This window comes from Chiloscyllium punctatum, chromosome 14 (assembly GCF_047496795.1).
Source record: "Chiloscyllium punctatum isolate Juve2018m chromosome 14, sChiPun1.3, whole genome shotgun sequence".
Classification (NCBI taxonomy): Eukaryota; Metazoa; Chordata; class Chondrichthyes; order Orectolobiformes; family Hemiscylliidae; genus Chiloscyllium; species Chiloscyllium punctatum.
In genome coordinates, this window is record NC_092752.1 from 12,080,334 (window position 1) to 12,094,642 (window position 14,309).

Consider the following 14,309-nt stretch of genomic DNA (forward strand, 5'->3'; position numbering starts at 1 on the left):
CATGTCACAGTTCCTGTGTTACTAGAATAAATCGAGGGTGATGATGAGGAACAGAAATAATGAGGTGAGTTGGACCTGGAGAGATGTTCGCCTCTTCTTGCCAACACATAATTATGTTTGGCCTGAGAAGACCCATAGACCATCTTCCTGATCTGCTGTAATATAATATAAGTGGTCAATTAATGGTCACTTAATGGTCTCAGATCACCGCTTTCCCAATTATCTGCTTCCTTGGCTGATAGGAAAGGTGGCTAGTCAGCCTGCTGGGTTGGCTTGTGTCTCCATCTGTTCCAATTTTGAGAGAATCGAAGGTATAAATAGGGGCAAGGCATGACCTCTGAGAGCTATCTATTTGAGATCCCTCTTCCTCCCCTTCTCCATATTACCAACACCCCCCAGCACGAAGAAAAATGTAGCTTCCCTTCTCGCTGCTGGATTGCCTAAAGCTTACTGACTGATGATGCTTAGGACACAAACTGCTGACCTCTCATTGGCATCCAAGGTCAACAGAAGCTGCTGGCTAGTGTTAAGGCCTGTGATTTGCTGAGAAACGTGCCATGCTCACCTGTCAAGTTTTAACATGTTTATTGATGCACATCAGGTATTATCTTGGTAGCGTGGGTAATAAATTCATTGATGCTTAACACACCCACTTTCCTCAAAAAAGGAAAATAAAATTCCATCCCAAGTGTTTGAATTGACCCAAAGCAGCATTTGAATGTGCAACTAATTTCATTACACTCCAACAATCAGTTAAGTCTTCAGCTTCTAGAACTTTTTATTTTATAACAAGATATTTTATGACAAAATATTTGCAAACGAGATATTGTAGAAATACATGCCTGTTAAACGTGATTTCTCAGAATTTGCATCTGTCTGTCGTTAATCATAGTGAAAATGCATTGATGTTTCTTTAAAAGAGAACATTCAATCCAAGCTTTTGTGGCTAATTATCCTACTAATATATCTGATCATTTCTTCCAAGTATACATTGTAAACTTGACATTTTTAGAATTATTACTTGCTGAGCTTGGAAATTTAAAATACTAGGCAGCGCATCTTTATCATTCCGTTGATGCAGAGTGCAGCAGTGGAGGGAACTGGAAGTGTGAGGCACTTGTTAAGTAGAAATCTGTCTGACTTCTCGGCTAAAATGCTATTTGTTCTACATTGAATTGTCCTTACAGGAAGTCTGTCATCCGAGCGTGCCCTACGGAAGCAGCAACAGTTGGACAACATCATCTCCATTGTGACCAAACGAGCCAATCCTGGTGATACTATTGTCGATTTCTGCAGTGGTGGGGTATGTAATTTTTAAAAACATGGTGTTACTTTTGTCACATTATGTTGAGTACACAGTTTATCCCCAACAGCTACCCAAGTGATAAGATTATGGATGCAAGTCCGTTTCCAGGACTTGAGTGTAAAATCTTGATTAGGTAAAAACAATGACTGCAGATGCTGGAAACCAGATTCTGGATTAGTGGTGCTGGAAGAGCACAGCAGTTCAGGCAGCATCCGAGGAGCAGGAAAATCGACGTTTCGGGCAAAAGCCCTTCATCAGGAATAAAATCTTGATTGACAACCCAGGACAGCATTAATGGATATCAGTGCTACCATCTTCCAGATGAGAGACTAAAGCCAGGCACTGTCTGGCCTCTCAGATGAACAGGATATAGCTTGTGGCATGATTTTCAAGAAAAGTGAGGAAACACTGTTTAATATCTCTCAATCATTACTACTATGGAATATTATCTAGTCACTAGGGTTTTGATGTTTGTGGGCTTGGCTCCCCACAAACTGGCTCTTCCGTTTCTTACATTACAGTAGTAATTGCATTTCAAAAGTGCTTCAGTACTTTTATAGGGGTGCCCAAGGTTGCGAAAGGTGTTATGTCAATGCAATTTCTTTCTTTCACTGTTGCATTGGTAGCCACATCTGTTTGCTTCAAATATTACAAGCAATTCAGTTATGTTTGTATTAAAGTAGTTAGTGCAAAGAAGGTGCCTCATCACTTACGTTCTAAAAATCAAATTTACAAATATAATGAACTTAGATAAATGCTGAAACCAGCCAATGGTGATAATTCTTCACTCTGACTTCTGCAAGTGATATTATACGCTGCAGAATTGTTTCAAAATGGCTTAAACTTTGCATCTAACTCTAGTTTTTTTTTAAAAAAGAGGATGTAATTCTTTTTGTGCCGTGGAGCAAGAGTGGGTGAGCAGAGTTGATATACAGATCAACCAGTGATTGAATGGCCTTTTCCTGTTGCAGTATTCCAGCATAATTCTGTAATTTATGAAGTTCACAGTTCGTCAAGCTGTTGGAGTGCATGGCAGTGAAAAGTATGATTTCTGAGTATGTAACTTTATTTGCACCTCAATTATTGTGGAGGAAAATAGGATATCTGGCTTTTTTTGGAAGAAAAGTAATATTGACTCAAAATTTATAGTTAATCCCACTTCTATGAAAGGAGTTTTCAGACCAATTCAGTTCACATCTGATATTTGTTTTTCTATTGTGCCCATCGAGGTTGGAAGCATCTGTCACACATTGAACTATAGTCCTACTAGACTTGAAATATTAACTGTTATCTCTCTGCAGATGCCAAGTGACTCCACTTCATTCTGTACCTTACAAAGTATAAGATTTCAAGAATTCAGCTGACAGATAGCCAAAGGAATATGCTTTCACAAAAGTATGCAGGTCTGATCTCAAAATATGTTGTGGTCCACTGATTGACTGAGTTGTTCCTTCTCTGTTTACAGGGACATGTTGGGATTGTTCTTGCTCACACTTTGCCGTTATGCCAGGTATGATATTTTTAAAACAGACCTAATCTCCCCACTACAATGTGAAAATTGGAACAAGCAGTAAAAATTCTGTGAAAAGATGTAAGAAACTCATGTGGCAATAATCAGACCAAACACATTCACTGTGTGCTGCAGAAAACAGCTAAAGCTCCATTGTGAAGCTGTGCCAACATTTTCTTTTAATGCTGCTGGGCGTCTGATCTATTGTTTCACACTTTGGGCTTCAGGCCAAGTTGTGTGCTGGTCTCTTTGATTCTGACTTGGATAAAAGTTGTTTGACTGACAATTGCCTTTCTCCTTTTGCATTCTATCCAGCAAGAGCGTTTTTACTGAATGATCTCTCTTCAGCTTTCCTCATAATCCAGCCTCGGAATATATCAAAGTTCAGTTTTGCCCATTTATTTGCTAGACTACCAAACTCAGAAATGCTGTTAGATGGTATACAAAAGGTTGAGAATGTCCCCCAAAAGCTAGCAGTTCAAAGAAAAAAAAGCAATTAAAAAACTATTTGTTTTGATACCATCTTTAGCAGCAAAAATTGAATAAATGTTATTCTGGAACTGTTCGCTTACTTCGCAGTATGACAGTTACACATCAAAATTTTTTTTTTGCGCCATCAGATGGTAATACTCAATGACTATACCACATCAGGTGATTTGTTTCCCATACAGACAAAATCTTTTCCAGCTATCTGTCAGAATGTTTCCAGGCTCCAGCACCAACTTTGTATGAATCTGAACAGTCACACACAGTTAAGATTCTGTTATGAAGATGTGAGTGTACTTTGAGAGTTAAAAACAGCAGAACTACGGACACAACACCAAGTGTTCTCAATAAGGTAACAATGCAACACTTGGTCGAACAACTCAATTAGCTTGTTGCCTGCAGACAAAAACAAATTTGAATTCGGCCAATCAGTTTAAATTATACCCCGAAGAATACCAAACACCAATCCAGTTTAAATTTAGTATATTGACTTTTTTAAAAGCAAATGACACAATCTGATGCTTTGGGGGTATAAGACTGGGAAAAATTGAATAGTTGAGGGGAGAACTGCAAACCCAGCATGTAAATAGCGTGCTTGAAAAATAGCTCTGTTAAAGGTACCTTTTCGATCAGCAACCTGTGACGCAGAAATTCCTAAGAAGAAAAAAAGAAGACACAGGAAGATCCAAATAGAAGAACCGAAAGCTGCCTGGTTTTGAGATAATAAATGTTGTTTTATAAATCTTAACTGAGAATTTTATTTAAAGATCTAGGACACTAACCTACAAGTGTTTAATTCTGGGATTATTTGTACCCCCAAATCTATTCAAATCTGTCTCAGTCAGTTCAGATCACGGACCCGAGCCCCCAAAATTGTTATGACCCGGGTGAACTCTCCTGCTTAATTTAAAACTAGCAACAAAGGAAAAACTTATCCTGCGCAGTAATCTATAAAAAATTAATGTGGCCAAGAACTATTTAAAGTAAAAATTAACAACGTTATTTCTTAAAGTATAACAGAGAATAATTAACTAACAACTATCTACAAGTCCTTACACTAACCTACCTTTTACCTTCCCTTCTACAACACTAGTCTGATAAAACTCTCAGTTAAGATTTACAAAACAACATTTCTTATCTCAAAACCAGGCAGCTTTTGGTTCTTCTATTTGGATCTTCCTGTATCGTCTTTTCTTCTTCTTAGGAATTTCTGCATGACAGGTTACTGATTGAAAAGGTACCTTTTAAGAGAGCTATTTTTCAAGCAGTCTGTTTACATGCTGGGCTTGGCAGTTCTCCCCTCAACTATTCAATTCTTCCCGGTCTCATACCCCAAAGCATTGGATTGTATCATTGGCTTTTAAGATAGTCAATATACTAAATTCAAAATGGATTGAAGTTTAGTGTTTTTCGGGGGTATAATTTAAACTGATTGGCCGAATTCAAATTTGTTTTTGTCTGCAGGCAATGAGCTAATCGAGTTGTTTGACCAAGTGTTACATTCTTACCTTATTAAAAACACTTCGTGTTGTGCTTAGTAGTTCTGCTGCTTTACACCCACATCTTCATAACAGTTCGAAATTAACCCGTTCGTTACCTGAATTTCTTCCAAAGCTGCTTACTGCAATTGGCCAGTTCTCTTCCCTGACCTCTAACACTGCCTACATGGAATATACGCAGGCTGTTCCAGAATAGGATGGTGTATTTTCATATAACCTACATGAAAAATATGTTTGGAGTTAAATTTTGTTCTAAATGCTTTAAAAAATGTATACTTGAGAAGAGATTCTCACTGACTAAATGTTGTCCTACATTCCAGGTGATCTTAGTGGAAAACAAAGAAGAATCCTTAATACGTGCCAAGGACAGGTGTGATGACCTGAAGTTAAACAACATCTGGTTCATCCAGGCTAATCTGGATTATTTCACAGGACCATTTGAGATTGGTGTAAGTGAACATTGCAACCAAGTTAAATCATGTCACTGTCATGCATCAGCCAGCAAAGTTGCACACTGAGCTTGAGTCATACTGGACTTGATGCTCCACAGATGCTACCAGACCTGCTGAAGTTTGTTTCAGATTTCCAGCATCCTACTTGATAGTGACTGTATTGTTCTTTCCCAATCCCTGGTTTCACCCCTTATGTACTAGAACTGGTAACTTGTGCTAGGGAGGCATTCCCAAACATTGTAAGATGACCTTCCACCATCCAACAATCACCTTCTTTCTCTCTCTCTCTCTCTGTCTTTTTCTATTCTCACTTTCTTTCACTCTATCTCTATCTCCCTCTTTCTTTCTGGTTCAAGGAGCCCTCAGTTTTCTGTACAGAAGATCCTTTTGTACTTACACCTATTTTCATGCTAGATATTGATCATAGATTAAACAATTGTGATCTAAGTTTGGTGCTAGTATGGTCCAGATTTAACAGAAGCATATGCACTAGTGTCATTCACAGTTAGTATCATGTAACTTGAGCTGTGTTGACAATGTTTTTTGGAGCCAGCATTCCAACATGTCCTTTTTCATAGTAGATCTGTGAAAACAATCTGTCAGCAGTATCGGTGACCCAGAACAAGACAGAGACTCCCATCACCCTGTATCAATGTTTGCATAACGACTGGCATCTCAGTAGCTATAAACAGTGTGCTTGCAGGTGTTATCACTTGGTCAGTCACCGTCTATATGCACTCAGACTGAGGAAGAGGAGCAGGAACTTGTTGCCAGGTTGGATATTGAAATCCTGTTAATGACCCTTTACTTTGCAAAATGCAATAATGCAGTGGCAGTGCACAGACAGTCAGAAAGGAAATGAAAGTGCTGACCAAAACATCAATCACTTGTTTAATGCATGGATGGGCAAGGAATTGACACAAACTGCCACAGATCCTTATGCTAGCCTGGAAGGAGGCAGAAAATGTTGAGAAAGGATATAATCTTGATTGCTATTCAGGTTCAGATTGACTCTTGATCCCTGAATGAGATCACACAGCAGTGCCATTGACTGCCCTGCACCCTAGATCTACAGTATTCTCAGTTATTGCTGGATGGCAGTACTAAAGCCTGTAGACCTGAATGGAGACAGAATCAAATTCGGGTGTCTACAGATCTGTCTGGCATACCATAATATGTTTACTATGAAATACTGTATTTGGGGTCCTTCAAAACCTCTCATCAGTGTTAATCTTAACTTGATGTTAGATCACTGCAGGAATCTAAACTTTGAACTGCTGCTTAAGGTCCAAGCTCCAATGCACATTTATATTGTATGCAAGCTTAACAGCTTCACCTTCTGGTCGTCTTACTGCAATGTTTACTGTTGTACAATATTCCTATTTCTGTCGATGCTTTGTAAAAGTCTCACTTGGATGCTATCTAGCAATTTATCAGATTTCAGCTCCCAAAACAATCTGATTCGAATCAGATAAATAGTTGCATGATTCGATGGAGAATGATCGGGACACTACAATGAAAATAATTTTAAAATCTAACACCATAAAATTTTTTAAATGCATTTAGCACAGCTACAATCAAAACAGCAACAAAAGATAGCTTGAAGAGCAGATGAGAATAAATAAGAGAATTTATGCCTTTGCGTTAATGTTGATATCGGCATTCCTTTAATTTCAGCATTGTCAGTGTAGCATGTCCCTATCACACTTGTATGTAGTAAGCAAGAGTTGGACAGGAAGCTTTTTTTCCAACAGAGGGTAGTGCAATTCTACTATCCTTCCCTGAACTTTTCCCTCTCCAGCCCACCCCTATCTCCAAAATTGTGTTTTAGGTTAGCTGATATGTTAAAGACTTAGATAAATGCCTTTTTGCTAGGTAAGTGTATCAAGGTGTATGGAGCAAAGGTGGGTTAGTCAGGTGAGCCTTGACCTGACTGGCAGAATAGCAGACACAAAGGATTGAATGGTCTGCTGCTAATGCAATGTAATGAGATCTGTGCTGATCAGCTTACTTATGATACTGAGAAAGCAGCAGGTACACATTGTTAAATAGGTGTAATTTCTCAAGCAATCATAGTTGATTTATTTTGTTAATCTTAGACACTTTCAAGTTTCAATTAGTCATTTTCTCTGTTACTTCAAAGTATTATTCAGAAATTTGCCTGAGATATTGAGTAAAAACAGCGAATTATCTGAATAACAAAGACTTCCCTTGCATCAAAGAAAATACAAACTTGTAACAGTGTGAACTTTGATGCAGAAAAAAAGCATGTTGCTGCAAATCTCAAAGGGTTAATTGGATGCTTCCCATCAGCCATTTCCAGTTTCGTAGAAAGAAGTATTTTGTAGCAGATTCAAGTGTGGAGTAGGAACAATATGTGATTACTCAATTATAAATCATCACCATGAGCTTTTTGAGCTGGAAAAAGTATATGGACAGCTGCCCATTGTGCAGATCTGTAGTTTTTCCAAAGCATACTCTAATCCAGATTTTTAAAAATTCATATTACTGTTTCATTAGGAATTGCCGTTGTGTTTTAAAATTATGGTTAGCTCCCTTTTTGAATATGACTGGCTCACTAGTGAAATTAAGAGACAATCACATTTCAGTGGGTCTGGAATCACATATAGCAAAGAAGCTCATTCCTTCCGAAAGGACAATAGTCCAGATGGGTTTTTACAGCAATCTGATAGCTGCATTGTTGCTATTACCAGTGCTTTTTTTTTTAGAATCCAGATTTATTTAATTACTTAATTTTAATTCCCCAGCTACCATGGTAGGAATTGAACTTGCATTTACCGATTATTAGTCCAAGCAATTGGAGACAAGTTAGAAGTGGTGTTCCCCAGAGATTGGTGTTGGGACACTTGCTTTTCTGATTTATATAGATTATTTGGAGATGGATTATGTGGGAAAAATCAATAAATTTACAGATAATACTAAGCTGGGGAAAACCGTGCATTGTGAGGATGATGCTGAGTGACTTCAGAGGGACATTGACAAATTGGCCAAATGGCAAACACCTGACTGATGAATTTCGATGCAGAGAAATGTGAGGTTATGTATTTTGGTCGAAGGTACATGGAGAGAAAATACAGGCTCAATGGTACAAGTATAAGGGAGCACAGATGCAGAGGGGCTTTGGGGTTCACATGCATGATTTTCTGAAGGTGGCCAGGCAAGTTGAAAAAAATCGGAGAAAGTGAGGACTGCAGATGCTGGAAATCTGAGCTGAAAAATGTGTTGCTGGAAAAGCGCAGCAGGTCAGGCAGCATCCAAGGAACAGGAGAATCGACGTTTCGGGCATCAGCCCTTCTTCAGGAAGTTGAAAAGGTCGTTGAGAAGGCTTCTACGATCCTGCAGTTTATAATTAGAGGCATAAATTATAAAAGCAAGGAAGTGATGCTAGACCTGCACAAATCATTGGTCAGATCATATTTTGAATACCGTATTCAGTTCTGGGCACATTATTTAAGGAAAGATGTTAAAGCACTGAAGAAAGTTCACAGGCAATTTACTCGAATAACACCAGGAGTGAGGGATTTTTGTTATAAGGATAGATGAGAGAAACTGGACATATGCTCCTTGGAGCAGTGACCTTATTGAGGTGTTCAAGATTATGAACAATTTGGACCGGGTTAAAAAGGATATTCTGTTTGTACTAGTTGGTATATCAGTAACTAGGGGCCACAATTTCAAGATTGTCAGCAAGAGAGCTAGGAGATAAGGAGAAACTTCTTCACTCAAAGTTATTAGGATTTGGAATGCAGTGTCTGGGAGAGTGATGGGGGTGGATTCCATAGGAGTTTTCAAAAGAGAACGAGATATATATTGGGAAGTGATGAATTTAGAGGGCTGTGGAGATAGGGCTGGAGAATGGGACTGGCTGGAAAACTCTTTCGGGATTCAGTACAGACAATGGTTCGAATAGCCTCCTTCTGTACTGTAAAGATCTATGATTCATTTGAAAATAATTTACACTATATCATTAACCTGCTCCCTTTCATAACACACACTCCACTGACATACAGAAATGCAACTCCCTCATTGCAATGCAGCTTATTAAAAGGTGGAAAAAATGCACTACTCACTGAAAGCATCAGCTGGATAATATAACTTAAAAGTATTCTCTTAAGCTTTTAAAACATTTTTGTCAGACATTGTAGAAACCTTTCAACAACACACTCCATTTCCCCAGAGTATAAAATCTGTATGCTAAATTTGTATGTCCAGTAGAGATTGTATTCTAGTTGTGTAATGCTACTTTGGTATTTATTGGAAAATTAATGTAGAAATCCGGGCATACAGTGCACCTTTGTAGAAATGCAGCTTGTAATCGAACACGTCTGCCTTTTCTTTTCAATAGCAGTAATTCCAAAGTTTTACCAAAAAATGAAGGCAGCTGTACCAGATCAAATCAGTTGCCAAGCACCAGGAATATTCAACTTTACTCATTAACGTGCACAGCTTGCCAGTTCTGTGTTCTCCAGTTTGGAGTGTTGCCAATACTGCTCTGTATTTACAGCCAGTATCAGAACAGACTTTGAACTTGTAGACAAAGAGGGGAAAGGTGCTTGGGATCATTGCTATGATATCCAGTGACCACCTAGTGTGATGTGAACTTGAGGCTGGATGCATTTGAAGCTATCCGTATGTGCTTACAAGTGAAAACAAACCATGGCAAATGTGTTATCCAGGTTTATTCTGTTCCTATAAGTAGTAGAAACCTAATATCAGTCAAATACCTAAAAATAAGCCTTTGAGCTCACATGTTATGCAATCCAAAGCAGTGAACTTGGGAACTTCTGTTTTAAACTACTCATATTCACCCAGAGAATGAACGGCATCCAGGAATATCAATGACTGGATGAAAACATATACTTATTTTAGTATATTACCAAACTCCATGAGCTGCTACATGCCTCCATCATTGGTGGATGTTATTCATCTGTTTAGAGAAACCATATCTGAGTATAAACATCTTGAATAAACTTGATAAAGATACACATGCTCTTTTTATTGACTCCCTTCCTCTGCCTAACAGTAAGCCTTAGCTATACTGTATTGTAGATCAAAGTATTATGATGTCAGTTCCCAGGAAGATGGAAGCAATTTTTGAACATGTTGCTGGATTCCTTTAGAACAATTACCTTTGATGAGTTGCTGGATTTGTGAAATTGTAGGCAGATTCACAACAGTTTCATGGAATGTGCCTGTTTAAAGTTTTGGTGTGAAGGAAAGTTGAAGATAACAAAAGTGATTTTTATTAAGCCAGTAAAATAACCTTAGCTTGGTGTGAATATATTAGACCTATTTATGAGTTACCTTGTAATCAGGGAGAAGCCTCATTAAATGTTAAATTAACAAATAGCACATTTTCCACTAAAATCAAAAACAGACCAACTGTTCAGACTTGTATGAATGTATTTGTTCTTTTAATTAACATGAAAGCAGTATACAGTTAAGACGTGTGAGATGCAGCTATTTCATCACTGTCACTTTGGGTATGCCTCTTCATGTCATTTGAGAAGCTGCTGAGGCAACTAGGTAAACCCTTGTGCTTTCCATTAAATAAGACAATGTTCTGGGGTCATGAAAGATGCTATATAAATCCAAGTTGTTCCTCCTTTCTTTCTCAGTTTGCTGCCCCAGGACTGAGTTCACTAAAGTTTTGCAAGGTGGAGAGCTCAAGTGGTTTGAGACACACATTCATGAATTTTAGTAGAGCACTTCATTTTGAAAACGCAAGAGCAAAGAAAGAACCTCATTGTTAAAGAACCTCTTTCTAGAGTTCCCTGATATCAGATTGGTACCATGTCATAACTTCATTCCTTAAGGTCTAAACAATAGTTTCATAATTTGAACAGTTGAATCATAGATTTGGCACGACAAGTAGATCTGAATATGTCTGTTCCCCTAATTTTGATTAGACTGGGAGGAACATTCAAATAAAGATAGAATAAACTGCTTTGCCTTCACATTATGTCTTGTGAATTTTGCCATTCTGAGTCGACTGTTAGATCAGTTTCCATGCATTGGGTGACATGCATATCACTGAGTGCTTCAGCTTTGTTTGCACTTGTATTCCAGCTGGTTTATGTATTAATTTACTTCACCAGAATCGTATTGAATCTGTCAAGTGATAACTGTCCACAGTATAGTTCCCATGGGTCATTCTCAAAAACTGCATGGTAGTGGGAGTTAATTTTACGTGTCAAAGATTTAAGTTCATTACCAAAACAGCATAAATAGGTTTTGCAGTCATGCAGTGACTTTGACCAGATGTCGTGTGAACTAATAACGTAATGCAGAAAGAAGCTCCATTTATCTATCTCCAGATTGATTCAAGAATCCCAAAGTACTCCACACAACTTACTTTGAAATGTCGTCTCTATTAAGAAGCTGAATAATTTTACACACAATAATGAAATGAACTGACCTGCTTTTCTTGTATTGCTTGAGGAGATGATCATTGGCTGAGATACCAGGAGAATTCACTACGCTGGAGATCTTCAGTGCAGAAACAGACCATTCAGCCCAACAGCTCCATGCTGTTGTTTGTGCTATAGGCGGGCCACCTTTCTACTCCACTTTGAACACTCACTCCACATGCCGACTTTAGGGAGATTGGAGTCCAAATATCCACATCACTGCTGTTATACCCACAGAGTGGGTTGTTGGGAGAGATTAGAAATCAACTTGGATCCCAACCTTTTCTGTGGTTGTATCATGTTGGAGTTGTTAGAGGTTCCGCCTACTATTAGAGCTAATAAGGCTCAATGAGGAAACCCCCTAAGGTTGGGTTAAGCTGTGTGGCTGATTCAGTGGGAAATGAGGCACATCAACTTTCTTGGCAGTGTCTGGGATAACTGCCTTGTTGAAGGTGGCGGATGACCAACCTCTAGTTGGGCTTGTAGATGTGGCAGCTTGGCCAGTATCTATTTTAAAGTTTTACTTCTTCTGCGGCACTTGGTCTGATTGGCACCCAGTGATCCAAAGACACTTCTGGGGTATATACCAACCATATGATTTTTTTGCTGCCCTTGGATATATTGTCATAGTCAGGGGCGAAAGCTAGTGCCGTTCCTTCTCTGTTTATGCCAGTCTGGTTTTGAATGAGGAGCTTTCGATGCATGGGCTCTTTTATTCTCTGCATTAGTTTTAGAATGAATTTAAACCAAAAGATAACCAAAAGAAAGACCCAGCTGTCTACCCAATATGAAGCATTAAACAGTCACTCCCACACTCTCATGTGCTCCCTTGGCAACTGTTTACATGGTTGTGTGGGTGGCACTCAATGTGAAAAAGAGCAGGAAAATAAGGTTTTGTAATTTTATGGTAATCACGGATTAACATAAAGTGGAACAATAAGAAGAATTTTTAATTAGATTAGAAATGCTGCAAATACTCCAGAAAGTTTGAAGAGTTTAGGAAAGTAAATTTCACAGTACAATGCAGCCACACAAACCAGAAATGTCCCTGGTTCAATACCTGCAGTATATTAAGATAGGCGATCTCAACTCGGTAGAGTTGGCGTCAGCTTCACTCGAGTAAAGAAAGGGAAGTTCGGCAGAATTTCTGCAGTTTCTAGTCACTTTTCACTGACTGGAAACCATATTTATGGGCATTATAATTGGGGTTGATGCTTTCTGTGAATGAAAAGGAAAGACTTAGAGTCACACAGCAGGGGAACAACCTTCAGTCCAACATTCTGCACCGACCATACATTCCAATATGACCTAGTCCCATTTACCAGCATTTGGCCGATATCTCTCTAAATCCTTTGTATTCATATATCCGTCCAGATGCCTTTTAAATGTTGTAGTTGTACCTGCCTCAACCACCTCCTCTGGCAGTTCATTCCATACATGCACCACCCATGATGTGAAAAAGTTACCCCTCAGGTCCTTTTAAATCTTTCCCCTCTTGCCTTGAAGCTACGCCCTCTACTTTTGAATTCCCCAACCCTGGGAAAAAGACCTTGGCTATTCATCCTACCCATGCCCCGCCTGATTTTATAAATCTCTGTAAAGTCACCCCTCAGCCTCCGATGCTCCAGGGAAAGAAGCTATAGCCTATTCTGCCTCTTCCTATAGCTCAAACCCTGCAGTCCCAGCAACATCCTTTGTAAATCTTTTCTGCACGTTCAAGTTTAACAACAACCATTCTATAGAAGGGCGACTATATTCTAAAAGTGTATTCTAAAAGTGGCCTCACCAATGTTCTGTATGGCCACAAACATGACATGCCAACATCTATACTCAATGTTCTGATCAATGAAAGCAAGTATGCCAAACACCTTCTTCATCACCCTGTCTGCCTGTAACTCCACTTTCAAGGAATCTGTTTTTGTGATGTTGGTTGAGGGATAAGTATTAGCCATGACATTGATGAAAACTCCCCTGCTCTTCTTTTCCACAAGATAGCACATCTAACAGCACAGTACTTTCTTAGTACCACACTGAAGAGCTCAAATTCTGGGCTGAGAGTTGAAACTGGAACTTGTGACTTGGAGACTGAGGGTATTACCCACTGAGCCAAAGCTGACACACTGTGGCTTTTTAAATGAACCATTGGATTGCTGTCAGCTAATGTAATATAGATTTGTATTCAATAATTCTGAAAAGAGAAGTGGAGAAGCAATAAGAAAGGGAAAAGAAACTTTCGAGTTTTAACATCTGACGGTTAGTTACTTTATTCACACAATCTTTCATTCTGCCAGTGGTTCTGAAGGTGTGGAAATTAAGTGGCTTGAGTGTCTTTAGTTGAGTCTTCCACTTGTACCATGTGGTTGACAAATGAAGGAAAATCAAACTACAAAATTCCTTTTTAATACCGGGCAGAAATTGATGCTGAGTCAAATCCTCTTCAAGGCAGTTACAGTGGACATTCTTCTTAACTCCATGTTTTTCCTTCACAGGTTGCACTTCATGCATGTGGAGTGGCAACAGACATGGTGATTGATCATTGCAAGAAGACACAGGCAGCCTTTGTTATCTCTCCATGCTGTTATGGCTTCATACAGAACACAGTCAAGTTTTCTTTCCCTAGAAGGT

The 14,309-nt window shown here is 38.8% G+C and overlaps 1 protein-coding gene across 1 annotated transcript in view; it reads left to right on the forward strand.

Moving 5' to 3' along the window:
• gstcd (glutathione S-transferase, C-terminal domain containing) overlaps positions 1-14,309 on the forward strand; it is a 140,538-nt gene that overhangs the window by 112,767 nt on the left and 13,462 nt on the right. Inside the window, exons 6-9 of the mRNA XM_072583891.1 lie at positions 1,188-1,303; positions 2,772-2,816; positions 5,122-5,250; positions 14,174-14,307. Of these exons, the coding sequence (XP_072439992.1) occupies positions 1,188-1,303; positions 2,772-2,816; positions 5,122-5,250; positions 14,174-14,307 (424 nt within the window). The remainder of the gene's footprint in view (positions 1-1,187; positions 1,304-2,771; positions 2,817-5,121; positions 5,251-14,173; positions 14,308-14,309) is intronic.